Here is a 15,123-nt window from a genome sequence, read left to right as displayed (position 1 = left end):
TAAAGAAAGAACTAAGGAAATTGGTAAAAGTATATAAAATGATAAAGAGCTGCAAAAAGAAAAACCAGAAATTAGAAACTGTGATTAAAAAAAATGAAAACCCTGTTCAGATTTTTTTAAAAAAAAAAAAACTACAACAACCAGAATTTATTAGCTTCTGATTATAATAACTGACCAGGGCAGCTTCTTATACAAAACTAATTTATTTCCAGTTACCATATTCTGGGAACAATCTTTGCAGAAATGTCTGCAAAGGGACCTTATTCCCCTAAATGGGATTCTGATCATAGGAATGAGGTTGTTTGGGGTCCAGGAGGTTCCACCACAATGGTGATCATACATTAAACCATTCAGTCGCCTGAATCCACCAATTTCACCTTCCCCAAATCTCTGAAGCTGGAAATGCTTGTGTTCCATTTGGGAATGACTGACCTGCGTTTAGCACCCTTATGCTAAATTATGTTTGGATTTTAAGTGGAGTTACTACTGTACACAGCTCACAAGGGAACCTTTCTCATTGTTGCCCTCTCCAGGGATGGAAAACTGGCCCCAGAGGCAGGCAAGAGGACAAGTAAAAGTTTAAAACTGAGCTATGAGACCATCCTAACAAAGCACAAAACTAAGGCAAAATTTACAACTTAGGCGGAATTTGTGGTAACTCTTCCGAGCCAAACATGGCGGAAGTGAAAACGGAGATTCCTAATCTGGAGAGAAGAAATTGTACAACTAGCATGATTAAAGACCTCCTTTCTCCCAAGAGCCAAATTTGAGGAAGTGAAAAATATTGCAGCTGGTGAGCTCTGCACAACCACAAAAGAAATTCCTGTATCAGAGCCTGAGTCTGTAGGAAAGGAGCAGAAATTGTAGTCTTCTAGCACAGGGGTCCTCAACCTTGGCAACTTTAAGACTTGTGGACTTCAACTCCCAAAATTCTGGGAGTTGAAGTCCACAAGTCTTAAAGTTGCCAAGGTTGAGGACCCCTGTAATCTAGCAGGCAAACAAGTGGATGAAATCTCTTGAGTTACAAAGCTAGTATCATGGTTCCGACAAATGCAATACTTCAACATTGGATGTTCTTGCTTGACAGCTAGGTTTGGCCTTCCTCTAAATCATAAAAAAAGTCTGATTTCATTCAGAAAAAATACTAAAAGCCTGGCTTAATCTTTCAAACACATGCATCCAAAAACTTCACAGACTATAATCTTTGTAGCACCCCTGAAAGTTACTTAAGGAGAAGTATATGGTACTGGTGGAGCAAAGGTACAGTTGGCTACCACAAAGAGGCAAAGGTAACAGTTGAGCCAAGGATTCTTTGACTCAGCCTGGCAATTACTCTTAGGTCTTAGATTGGACTGAACCCACAAGAATTGCTGGTGAGATCATAAAACCATTGATTGAAATGATAAAAGACTCCCGTGACATTTTACCACCTTGCGAATGGCAAGAATTAATGAGCTTTAAAACATCAGGAATCATTCAAAAGGCTGGTTTCACTCTCTATACAGACTTTTACATCTCGGGATCAAGTACCTAGAAACAGTAGGCGTGGACTTAAACCTGCCCATTCATTCAAGTCATAAAGAGTCTGATGCATACTATTTTGTCTCCATGACAAAGTATTGTCTGGTGTTCTATATCAGGCAACATAGCACAGTGTTTGTACACATGTGCAAACTTTCCTATCTTGGAGAAAGAAGCAGAGAGACCAGATTTAGGCTGGGAACAACCAAATGGGATAGGAAGATGAAGTGAGAAGACCAGACCTGGAAAGACTTTACATGAGGAGAAGAGAAAGAGATAGTCTAGGGCAGATATTATTGAGAGACAATAGGGAAATAAAGAGTGTGAGCGCATGAAAATTATTGGGTTATAGGAACTGGGGGAGTGAATATCAGGGACGTGAGAAGAAAGAGAAAGACATTTGGAGGGCAGTCTTGAAGAAAGATCATGCACTGCAGATGTATTGGTTTCCATTGTCTCACTGCCTTTCTCTGAAAAGCGTGTTTTGTGATTCACTGAGTGATTCATAGGAACTATTTTGTGACTGAGGCCCTAATTCCATATATGACTCTTGACCCCACCCCAAAAAGGTGGAAATCCCTGTTGTACATTGAGAGTTCATTGACAAGCAAGGCTAGAGTGTAGTCAAGACTGAAATGGCACCTTTGAGACCAACATATTTATTCTGGCAAATGATTATGTGAACCAAGTCTACTTCATCTGAGTAGCAGAGAGTTTCATACATTGCAACTCAATTTATTTTGTAATAAACCAATTTATTCAAAGGTAAACAAACCCCTTGTCTCATAAGCTCACTAATGGTCAGCCAGATCTGGAGTTCCTTTCCATTGTGCTCAGGGATATTTCAATCCTTGGCACCTTTCAGGAGGATTGGAAATACAGGTATTTTGGCATATAAAACATATGCTCTTCAAATCGATGCCACTTTCCTGGTGACTGCAACATTTCTATCACCTACCACAAGATCAGATGGGTACTGGAGATGATCGGTGGAGAAAATGCTCTGGAATTCATAAGAAAACTAAGAAACTTGTTCCTCCATCACACATCTCAAGCACGGAGAGGCTGTTCAGTTTGAAAGCAGCAATAAATGGCCCACTGGACATTACTTTGGCAGGGTTGTTCTGCTGCATTATCCAAAGCTGTGCAGAAGGTTGAGATGTGCCAGGAATGGGTGATTCCAACATTTCCATTCTTATTCATGTCACCATAGTTTCTTACTCTGTTAGACGGTTTCTTGGGAGCCAGGAATATAGTAGAGCGTTTGAAGCAAGAAGGAACATAACACATCCCCAGTGATTTGTTAAAGATGTGTGTAAAGATGGGAGTGAGTTGATCAGCACAAACTTTCAAGCAAGAAGGAGTTATTCCATCTGGGCCTGGTGCTTTTCCAATCTTTTGTCTATGAAATAGCCCTCATACAATCTTTTTCCAAGCTCACCAGAGGTGGAGGGCCCAGAGGGATGGAGATAGGTATTGGAGACTTTCGGCTTAGAAAGTCAAGGCTATGGTCTTCCCAGTTGCAATGTATGGCAGTGAAAGTTGGACCATAAGAAAGGCTGAGCGCCAAAGAATTGAGGCCTTTGAACTGTGGTGCTGGAGAAGACTCCTGCGGGTCCCTTGGACTGCAAGGCGATCAAACCGGTCAGTCCTAGAGGAGATCAATCCTGACTGCTCTTTAGAAGGCCAGATCCTGAAGCTAAAACTCAAGTACTTTGGCCACCTAATGAGAAGGAAGGAGTCACTGGAGAAGAGCCTAATGCTGGGAAAGATTGAGGGCAAGAGAAGAAGGGGACGACAGAGAATGAGGTGGCTGGATGGAGTCACTGAAGCAGTAGGCGTGAGCTTAAATGGACTCCAGAAGATGGTAGAGGACAGGAAGGCCTGGAGGAATGTTGTCCATAGGGTCGCGATGGGTCGGACACGACTTCGCAGCTAACAACAGCAACATTGGAGACTTGGCTATGGTTGGTATATCTGAGATGGGGAGGGTAGCAATAATTGACTGTGATCTCCTCTCAAACCTACAGTAGAACACATTCAGGTCATCTGCCAGTTGTCAGTTCTCTTCTTTAAGGGAGGGAGGGATGTCTGCTATAGCCAACAATATTCTTCCGCTTTTCCACACATTTGCTGGTTCTTTAGCTAAGAACTGATTCCTCAGCTTTTCAGAGTAGCTTCTCTTTCCTGCCCTGATCTCCCTTGTCAATAGGTTCCTGGCCTGACTGTACAACATTCTATCTCCTTTTGTGTAGGCTTCCTCTTTGGCACAAAGTAGCTGCTTGAGCTTAGCTGTGAACTGAGGTTTATTATTATTATTATAATATACGCCCACATTCTTGGTTGGCACACACGTCCTCATAAAAACTAATGTATGATGTCACAGTATCAGTGAGTTCATCCAAGTCCATTGAAGCAGCTTCAAAAACACGCCAGTCTGCACAAGCCTGTAACTCTAACTTTGCCTCTTCAGTCCAAGACTTCACTGTTTTGACCACAGATTTTATAGGCAGGTACAAGGTGGATCATAGAATGATCAGAGAAGCCCACAGCTGCTCTTGGTAGAGAGCAATAAACATCTTTTTAATATGGAGTAGCAGTGGTCTAAAATTTGTCCGCTTCTAGTGAAATAGCTGACATGCTGCATGTATCTGGGCAGTTCTTGATTTAGATTAGCACTGTTAAAATCCCCTAAAACAAGGAGAAAGGGAGTCTGGATATTTCTATTGTGTACACAGAATTTGGACAGCTAGGGTGTGCAACACACTGCTTATGCAAGCATGGAGTGATATATATACCCCAATCAAGATGAATGAAGAAAATTCTCATGGAGCATAAAAGGGCTTGCAACTGAGGAATAGTGTCTCTAAGTCCACATCGCAAAAATTCTTTAGTGCTGTAGCATTCTGACACCAGTGGCCGTTAACATAGAAGCATGTTAACACAGAAGTGTTATCCAAGCAAAATGAGATGCATTATTAACTACTCAGAATCTTGCCCTCTGAACCAGCAACAATTGTCTTCACGTTAGCTCTTGTAATAACCCAGCCAAGAAATGACCAAGTCATGAGTGACCACGAGGAGGATCTAAGAATGGCCATAACTGATGCTCAAAGGCCATCATAGCCACAGCTACCACCTCTCTTAGCATTCTCCACCAATGCATACCTCTGACACAAAGACTCAATCTTTGCCTGCTTCAATCTGTAGAATATGATCAGGTTTTGGTCTGTGTGTTTCCTGACTATTTCATTTACAGAGACTTCCTAGAGAGTTGGTATAACTGAAGAACAATTCAATTTTTAATTCATTCTCTCACCCAAATACAGAAATAAAAAGTAGGGAACATTATATACATGGCTCTCTTAAGCCCTCCCTCATGAACACTTTTTACCATATGACATTTATATTATTAGGGTTGCAAGGGTCAATTAAGTTACTTCAATCAATTTAAACTGTTCCTAAATAAAGAGCATTTTTAAAGGGAAATAATATACTTTTCATCTAATTACTTGAAAATATATCCAATATGTAGATCCTTTTATTGGAAAAATTATCTGGAAGAATGGCTTGGAGCCTTGGTGGAGCAGTGGGCTAATGCCTCCTTAAGTAACACCAGCTGCCTGCAATTACTGCAGGTTCGCATCCCACCAGGCTCAAGGTTGACTCAGCCTTCCATCCTTCCGAGGTAGGTAAAATGAGGACCCAGATTGTTGGGGGAAATAAGCTGACTTTGTAAAAATGCCGCTGGGGGGGGGGCGAAAGCCCTAATAAGTAGGCATATACATAGAATGAAGGCTATTGCTAAGCACATTGGTTTGTGCTTAAAATGTAAGCCGCCCTCAGTCTTCGGAGAAGGGCGGGATATAAATAGGATTAAAATAAATAATAAATAAATAAATTAAATTGAAGAGCCTTATAACTGAATAATTAAACTGACAGCCAGTTTGGTCTAGTGCAGGGGTGTCAAACTCGCAACATCACGTGACGTGTCACGACGTATTGCGACTTTTTTGCCATTGCCAGCAATGGGGTGGGTGTGGTTTTGCCATGATGCCTCTGGCCCGCGGGCTGGCAGTTTGACACCCCTAGTCTAGTGGTTAAGGCACCAGGCAAGAAACAAGGAGATTCAGTGTTCTAGTCTTGCTTCAGACATGAAATCCAGCTGGATAACTTTGGACCAGTCACACTCTCTCAGCCCAATTCAGCTCATAAGGTTATAACTGTGGGAAAGAGAGAAAGGGGAAGAAGCCTTAGGTATGTTCAATGCCTGAAGCTATTTATAACAATAATAAAGGTGAGTTATAAATAAATAAACATAAATAAATTGTAGGGCTATGTGTTGATATCTAAAATACCTTTATATTTAAGAAGTAAATCTGACACAGAATTTAATTCTAATTGGAAATCATTCTTGGATTACAATTCCTCATACAGGAAATTCTACTGTACCTAAAATTTGGATTTTAGACTTTATATTTTAATTTGAATAGCAATTTACAATATAGATTTAATGTATTGTTTGTGATACACAGTCTTTTCTTCATTTTTTTGAACTGTGTTAACCAAGCATTTCAGCTCAAAATTCAACAATGCAAAACGGATATCAAGAATCTTGTAATATCATAGGCTTTCAATGATATTGTGGTTTTGGTCATTTAGATTTGTTGTTGATCTGCCTATATTTCATTACCTGTACCCAATTCTTCTATTTTTTACAATCTAACTTCCATATTCTTTAAAATATATAAAACAATAGAATAGAAAATAAAATATAGACTTGAAGGAGGGTCCCATATTTATATATTCCTCCCTGTTTTCAAATGAGTTTCTATCCAAGGAGTGCAGGTGTGACTAGAACTTTAATCCTGCCCTGAAATAGTTTTACATTCCAATATAAAAAAGCAGTTTATAAAACTCCAGGCAGTTATCCTAGTTATATAGGCAGTATTTATTTACCATGTTCATTGAAATACACTTATGAACTCTCTCACATTCGCTCAACAATTAGAGACTCACTAATCCACAAATTATACTAGAGCTGATAAAAAAGATGTGTAAAACAGATAACTGACTCTCTGCAAAGTTTTTATCCTTAAAGCAAAGATATCCTTCTGATTACCTTCTGCCTTGACAATAGAAGTAAAGCAAGGCACTGCACAGAACTTAGTGAATAAAAAGTCCCTTCACTTTCCACTTCTGAAGACTCCTACCTGGAATTGCCTTTTTGATTTAATTGAAAAGTCTAGTCTTGCCCGTTATCAGATAGCTATGATTGGGAGCAGCCCAGAGTTGGTTAGAAGATGGTGGCTATAAAAATGTTTGAAGGGGGAAATCAAAATTAATATTTTCATGTGCTAAGACAGACATGTCAAACACAAGGCCCGGGGGCTGGATCTGGCCCGCAAAGTGGTTTCATGTGGCCCGCAAAGCCATCCTGGAAACAGTGAGGGAACGGCCCCCTCTGCCTTGGCCCTGGCCCAGAGACCCTCCTCCTGCCAGAGACCCTCAGATCTGTCCCACTCCTGCCCAGGCCCCCATAGGCACCCTTGATGCGAACAATATAGAACTAGCCACGCCCACCCAGTAGGCCATACGCACTTTAGCCACGCCCACCCAGTAGGCCACGCCCACCCAGTAGGTCACGCCCACCTAGTAGGCCACACCCACCCGGCCCCCTGAGGGCAACCGCAATGCTGATGCGGCCCTCAATGAAATTGAGTTTGACACCCCTGTGCTAAGATGTAAATAAACAATGGCACTAACACTGCCCTTAATCGGAATTTGCTTTTCTCTTTGTTTTTATATTGCAAAGTTCTACGTAGACCCACATCACCCCTGCCAGAAGCAAACTGATCTCATTTATACCAATAGTATACTGTACAGACAATCAATCGGATGGTTACAGAATTGCTCAACATGAAAAACATATTAATATACAGCACTTTGGAGCAACTGAAATGTTTTCCATACATAGTCTTCATATACTTGCAATACTTTCTTTTCCTCCTGGAGGAAAATCTGTGAGGTGCTTAAGAACTGATGCCAACTTAATGACACATACTCAATCAGTTCCACAACCTTTCCAAAAGCATGTTGAAATACAAACCCCATCGTCCCCACCTTGCGTGCGGAGTGAAAACTCCAACAGATCTAGAAGACATTTAGAACAAAGGTCGCTTTATCATTTTCTCCATATTATTGAAGGGGAGGGTAAAGTTATTCTTGAATTTGGGAGAGGAGGGGGTAAAGCTAGTTATACTTCAAGCTATGTAGTCAGAAGTAAGTCCTAGTAAGTTCAATGAAATTTACTTCTTCGGAATTATATTTGAACTTGGAATTAGCTCCCTAGCAAAATGATCATCTATGACGACAACAGCAATACAGGAGCAACAACGGCTTCTTGAAAATAGCAAATTTCCTGCTGTCCATATTCAAGAGATCGACTGATGGCAGAGAGAACAACATGCTGCTTAACCGTCCCGCAGTCTTGCTACGTAGGCTTCAGAAGTGAACCATCCCGAATGAAACAGGTTTATTTCGAAGCAGCTTTAGACAGCCGTACTGCACACGGTTAAACAAAACCCCGTGCAAAAAAAACAACCAACCAACCAAAACCCGTTTGTGTAAAAATACCACGCTGGGTTCTTGAAAGTTTCATCTAAGTTTAGGCATCCGGGAACGGGGAATTGGGAAACTGGGATATTTTGTTTTGTTTTGTTTTGTTCCTTCTTCCCTTCTAAGATTTCGGAGGAAAAATAATAACAAAATCCTCAATCGCAATTCTCCTAAATACAGAACGTCCTCGCTTTCACTCAAGAGAGCTGATACCGACGGGACGTGGGGGCGGGGTTTGGGAAAGAGAGTTTCCTAAAAACGTGAGAACCAAGATCAAGGCCCGGAACTCGCTCACCTCCTCCTCCTCCACCTCCACCTCCTCCTCCTGCCGAACTCTTTCCCCCGCCCTGCCGCTGGCTTGGATGGCGTCCCAGAAGCGGCCCCGCGCAAGCGGTGGGGCATCCGGGCCGGCAGTTTCGCGATTCCCCCTTTCGCGATCCTCGCTCCCCGGCTTCGCTCTGCGCGCCCGACGATTCCCGGCGCGCCTCCGACTTCCTGGCCCCACTTTAGGCCTCTGCAAAGGGCTTCTTGCGTTTCCTGGCAAGGGCCATTTTGCAGAAGGGTTTCAAGCCGGCATCGCTTGAAGCGCGCGCGGAGAGCCAAAAAACAAGCCGGCAGATTTGCACCCGCCGCTCGGCCAGACCCTCGGAGCGCTCGTCCTTGCAAAGTAGGCAGTGGCTCCGCCTCCCCCCCCTCCCTCCTGGGTGTGTTGCTCCGCGCAAGAAAGCACAAATCCTCGCTGCGCATCTACAAACGCGCCCTTGTTTTGGAGCTATTAATAGCCTGCCCGTGGAGAAATTACGCGTTTGGAGACAGGAGCAGAAGCTATTCGGCGGCGGCGGCGCCTCTTGGCCACTAGGGGCAACCCAGAGTCTCACTTTCCGCTCGCCAAAGCCCTTCCTCTCGCTAGGAAGGTTCAGTTTAAAGGAGCCGCGCCGGAATTCCTTCCCTACTGTCGTTCTTTTCTTGCCGTGTGTGTGTGTGTGTGTGTGTGTGTGTGTGTGTGTGTGTGTGTGTGTGTGTGTGTGTGTGTGTGTGTGTGGTGGCGATTTCATTTCATTTCATTTATTATATTTGTATACCGCCCTTCTCCCGAAGGACTCAGGGCGGTGAACAGGGCACATAAAAAATACAGAATACAAAAATTCTTCTTCTTCTTCTTCTTCTTCTTCTTCTTCTTCTTCTTCTTCTTCTTCTTCTTCTTCTTCTTCTTCTTCTTCTTCTTCTTCTTCTTCTTCTTCTTCTTCTTCTTCTTCTTCTTCTTCTTCTTCTTCTTCTTCAGAGAAATTATTTTCGACTCGCATTCTTTGGTAGAAAAACAGGTTACATAAATATGGTTACATATGTAACCTTATGAAAGGTTGAGATGAAAAATCCAGAAGAGGCAAGGCTTCAAATAATGTGATGTTGAGAGTGGGAAACATCTGATTATGATGGTTGTTAGTATTACAGAGTGGCTTATTAACATAATCGTGTAAGACTGTGATACTAATCGTTGCATGTACTGGCGGGGAATTATTATTATTATTATTATTATTATTATTATTATTATTATTATTATTATTATTATTATTATTATTGAATTATAAGAAAGCAATTGGGAGGAGAATGCACCCGATCACATTAACAATATTGTATCATGTACTCTTAAAAGTACATGATACATGTACAAGCATCATGAGAGGCTTGGAGAATTATAAACAAAATAACCCATCCACCCAAATTATCAAGAAATCACCTTCCCTGCCTCTTGGTCTCCCAAAACAAAAAAAAAATATTTTTATTTTTATTTTATTTTGAAAAAATATTTCAAATATTAATGCATCTTGACAAATCTATTGCTATCAATCAGATATCCTCCCTCCAGTGAAATAACTTTTTTGATTGGGCTATATCTGCCTTTTGGTACTGTCCATGGGGTTTATTATATATGGTAGAGGACAGGAAGGCCTGGAGGAACATTGTCCATGGGGTCGCGATGGGTCGGACACAACTTCGCAACTAACAACAACAATATCTGCCTAGAAAAAAGCCAACAATCCACAATGCATATCTTAATTACATTCAAATACCAGGAATATAGCTGAAAAGAACACGTGCTGATTGGGAATTAAGAGAATCAGAATCCAGAACAGGATGTCAGCATGTGGACATATTTCCCAGGAGAATGCCCCATTAACCTTCGGACTTCGCTTCCAAGTAAACATGCATTAGTTAGGAATTTCAAGGGCTTTTTAGCTTGTACTATAGGTGTAGCACAGAACATAGCATGTTTACCTGCCTCACTAAGCAGCAAGATACGTTACAAAGGATCTGAGCAGACCATTCTTTGCAAGATGTGCTGAAGCTGATTTCCAAGGAAGTGTATGCTGTATAAAAAAGCAGAGATTATAGTACTTTCGTCCCCAGGAAGACTTTACTCGGAAGAAAGTCCTTACATGATGATCAAACAGGCTTTCCCCCCCCTAAGAATGGACTTGAATAAATCAGGTTTAGCAATAGTTATAAATTCTGAGTGCCTAGGTAAGATATTCTTCTGATAAGGTGTGCATCAGTGAACAAAATAACTGCTCATTTTGAATCAGCTTTTTCTCTGCTCTGATATGAATAAAAACACGGCACTTATTAAAGATGTCAATGGCACTGTGGAAAAAATGATCAATAGGCTGTAGGGTATTTTTCTTCTTCTTGTAGGAGTTCTATAAGAACAGGAATCCTCTAATGTGGAGGGAGTAATTCCTTCTCATTATCACTACAGTGGTGCCACCTATATTTTGGAGTAAAATATGTATTTTATATGCAGACACACTCAGCTTCCGTTTGCAGCCTCTCCAGTTAAACAAACCAAAGATTCGTATCAGAAACCTCGCAAAGTTGTCGCCAATCAACATCAACAGTACTTGTGCAAGATATCTGTAGTCCTTAATGTCAGCCATATATAACTATAGGGAGGTGGGTGGGCTTCTGAACAGGATGGCAAGTTCTTATTGCTTTTCTTCCTTCTAAATCAGACATGTCAAACACAAGGCCCGGGGGCCAGATCCAGCCCGCGAAGTGGTTTCATGTGGCCCGCGAAGCCATCCTAAAAACAGTGAGGGAATGGCCCCCACTGCCTTGGCCCTGGCCCAGAGACCCTCACATCTGTCCCACTCCTGCCCAGGCCCCCATAGGCACCCTTGATGCGAACGATGTAGAGTTGGCCACGCCCACCCAGTAGGCCACACCCACTATAGCCACACCCACCCAGTAGGCCACGCCCGCCCTGGCCATACCCACCCGGCCCCCTGAGGGCAACCGCAATGCTGATGCGGCCCTCAATGAAATTGAGTTTGACACCCCTGTTCTAAATCATCACAGCATGTGGTGAAAATGATTTGAATTTTAGTTTTTTTGTTCTTTCTAAATTTCATAAAATGCACCCATCCCTACCTCAGCCCCTTCTATCAGTTGCCTAATGTAAACCTAGTAAAAGACAAAAAGGAAGTAAGTTTTCCTTTTTGTCTATTCTTACCATGACCATTTTTGGCATCCTAGATACCAGGACTCAAGACACACAAACAAAAAAGCTCATAGGTCATGCTTCTACTATTATTGTTAAGGTTTCTCTCAAGGATTAATGTACAGCCATATGGGAATAATCTCCACAGCAACAGTTTTCCTGGGAAGTAAGTATAGGACAATATTATTGATTTATTGTGATACTTCTTCTATAAAGGTAATTTAGGTGAATGAGAAATCACACGGGCTCCCCCGAATTAGCCAGCAGAATTCCTTTTGTAATTCTCTAAGTAAGCAAAAGGGCATGGGTTGGAAAATGGACAGAATAAGTAGTAGAATAAAACCATAATATTGTCCTATACATACTTTCCAGGAAAATTGTTGCCGTGGAGATTACTCCCATATGGCTGTGCATTCATGTTTGAGAGAAATAGTCAAATCTCACCAGGTCAGCCTGCCAGTCATTTATGTTCACATTCCAAGCTATCTTTACTTTGCTCACATCCGTCTGCTCTGGATGTGTTCTGTTACAACTCCATTCCTCATTCTTCAGTTTGTTTTTGATGTTTGAGGATGATAGAGATTGTAGTCCTACATGCAGAGAGTAGGAAAACGGTTAATTCCCAAAACAGTTTGCTAGAAACACCGATTCTAGCATTGGAAATAGAATGCAAATATTTTTCATTTTCTAAACCAGGAATGAATAAATTATAGCCATCTTAATGAAATGGAACTACACCTTCAATAATTCTCAGTAAATATGGGCAACAGCAAGGGGTATTAGAAATAATGATTAAGTAACATGCAGAGGTCCACATATAGGTTTTCCATTCCTCCCCCGCCCACTTGTTTTGATTACAGCTGCTTTTGTAAGTATCTTCTTAAACTACAACTTCCCCCCATAAACTCAAATATATTAGAAGTGTACATGGAAAGGGTGAGTTAGTTTTCTGACATTTTTGGTCCAGAGAAGAAGTGAAATATATAAACAAACAAGAAAGAATTTTAAAGTCAGTTGGTAGCTGAGCCTGAACTAAAGTCGATTGTGCTTTTACAGAGAAAAAAAAGTCGAGATCAGCATTTTTAAAAAAAAAACAGAAGTGAAAACTAATCTCAGGGGACCAGTAAGCAAAACAGAAGGAAATTGAATCATTAAGACATTTCACCCACCATCAAAAACGCACAAACATACACATTGTGATTTTCTGCAAATTCAAATCACAGGACCAGCAAAATACCAGCCGCTGAGATACAGAACATTTAGATCCCTGTTTCAAAGCCCTATCTAGCTTGGATTTCCCAGCCCCGCTGGAAAGGATTATCCCCAGTGTTCCTTTAAGAGGAGCTTTTGTCTTCCTCTTGTCTACGTGTTCCATTTTATTAGGATTACAAGCAACTTGAGGAAAGAGGAAACTGAGTAGATGGAGGAGAATAACAACCTTGGCATCTGCTGAGATGCACTTTCCCTTTTTCGTGTTTTCATCTCAGAGATGGCAGGTTTCTCACAGTCAAACTGGGCTATTCTGCAAACCAAGATGAGCTGAGACAAAGTCAAGACCAGGGGGTCTTCAAACTTGGCCCTTTTATGACTTGTGGATTTACCCCCCAGAATTCCTCAGGGCAGGGTAGGAGTTGAAACCCACAGGTCATAAAAGGGCCACGTTTGAAGACACACACACACACCCTCAAGACCATTCTGTAAAACACCTAAAATTGGACTGTAAAGCAACATCAATTCTGAAGTCAGGAACTCTGCCAATAAACTTAACAGTTGATACCGAAACATGATTAGGGGAACAGCCCACACCCCTTTGTGTCATTCTTCTTCTACATTTTAAGGGGGGAGGGGAGGGGAAAAAAAGAAAATCTGAAATCCTGGCTGCCAAGAGCATTCAGCGCAGCACTTGGCCCTTTTCTTCAAGCACCCAATTCCAACCAGCTCTGCTGTGACTCCTCTGAATAAAGCAAGGGAACACCAACATGTCAAAATCCAGCTGACTAGAATTTGGACTTCCCGGAGCTGCCTTGAAACTCCCTAACTCCCTCCCCATCCTCTTGATGGATGGGATAAGGCAGGGGTCGGCAACCTCGGCTCTTTTATGACTCGTGGACTTCAACTCCCAGAATTCCTGAGCCAGCTTAGAGTTGGAGTTGAAGTCCACAAGTCATAAAAGGGCCAAGTTTGAAGACCCCTGGAGACATTGACAGTCCCTAGCTTCCTCTGTTCTTAGATGGATGGGATGGATGGGATAAGGCAGGGGTCGGCAACCTCGGCTCTTTTATGACTCGTGGACTTCAACTCCCAGAATTCCTGAGCCAGCTTAGAGTTGGAGTTGAAGTCCACAAGTCATAAAAGGGCCAAGTTTGAAGACCCCTGGAGACATTGACAGTCCCTAGCTTCCTCTGTTCTTAGATGGATGGGATGGATGGGATAAGGCAGGGGTCGGCAACCTCGGCTCTTTTATGACTCGTGGACTTCAACTCCCAGAATTCCTGAGCCAGCTATGCTGGCTCAGGAATTCTGGGAGTTGAAGTCCACGAGTCATAAAAGAGCCGAGGTTGCCGACCCCTGGGATAAGGGCAATTGGAAGCCCGGCTTCATCCGGAGAAGCCAGGTTGAGAGATGGCCGTTAGAAACTAACAGAGAAAGAAGATTCTGATCCTTCTTGTAGGAATTTTACATTCGTGCATAGGAAGCTGCTCCGAACTATCCGGATCCCGGCCGTCATCCCGAGGAAGGAGGAGAGCCCCCCACACGGATTCTCGCCTAAGATCAGGCCCTTTCTCGGAATACTCCCCAATTTCCCGCTACGGCAATTCCAGTAATCCTGGGGAGGAGGGGAAGGGGGGGGAAGGGAGGGGCCCTCATCTCACCTGAGCAGCTGCAGGGCGTCCGTCGACCGTGGGTCCTCCACTAACACGTAGACAGTGGCGGGGGGCGGCTCTGGGTTGGGGGGCCGCTCGCTCGTGTCAGGGGACATCATCCCCGCGCCCCACCTCCGCGGGAGCTGCCTGGAAAGCAATCGGGGACTCTCAGCGGTTCACGGGACGAGAACGGGTGTGGGATCCAAGCGCGATGCAATCGTGATTTTGTTGTTGTTGTTGTTGTTGTTTTGCGGCGCGGAGACAACGAGGCGCGGGAGAGAGGGACGGACGGGGGACGGGGCCGCTCCGGATCGAGAGACGGAAGAAATCAGTAGCGGCTCGGCCTCCTCCCAAAGCAAGAGGAAAACATCCAGCCGGAGGATTGCTTCATTTTCCGGCTCGGGAAGAGAGAGGGGGTGGGGGAGGTCAGCGGAGGAGGGGAAGTCCGCGGGAAATGACATCAAAGTGGGATCCACCCACTCATCTAGGAAAGGGATAGGGCGGTGAGGGGCAGAATCTGTCTCGAACGATAAAAAAAAAAAACCAAGCCTGCGAGCTTTTCTCTCCTTATCTTAGCCCTGCGCCGAGGGCAGGTAACCGTTGAGTAAAGGGAGACCTTGT

General features: G+C 43.1%; 1 protein-coding gene across 4 annotated transcripts in view; it reads right to left on the bottom strand.

Moving 5' to 3' along the window:
• The window catches only part of TFE3 (transcription factor binding to IGHM enhancer 3), a 35,998-nt gene extending 21,081 nt beyond the window's left edge, over window positions 1–14,917 (bottom strand). For 3 of the 4 annotated variants that reach the window (XR_014491767.1, XM_083356733.1, XM_083356735.1), the window contains exon 1: window positions 8,435–9,618. Coding sequence is in view for 3 of the 4 variants with exons in the window: in XM_083356733.1 (XP_083212859.1) it covers window positions 8,435–8,886 (452 nt within the window). In the remaining variant the exon portion in view is untranslated. Of the gene's footprint in view, window positions 1–8,434; window positions 9,619–14,511 lie in introns of those variants that run through there. The other variant, XM_083356734.1, reaches the window with a different exon arrangement.
• Window positions 14,918–15,123: the final 206 nt, after the last annotated feature.

Source organism: Vipera ursinii (assembly GCF_947247035.1).
Source record: "Vipera ursinii genome assembly, chromosome: 2".
NCBI classification, from domain to species: Eukaryota; Metazoa; Chordata; class Lepidosauria; order Squamata; family Viperidae; genus Vipera; species Vipera ursinii.
This window is presented reverse-complemented; position numbering and strand designations above follow the sequence as displayed.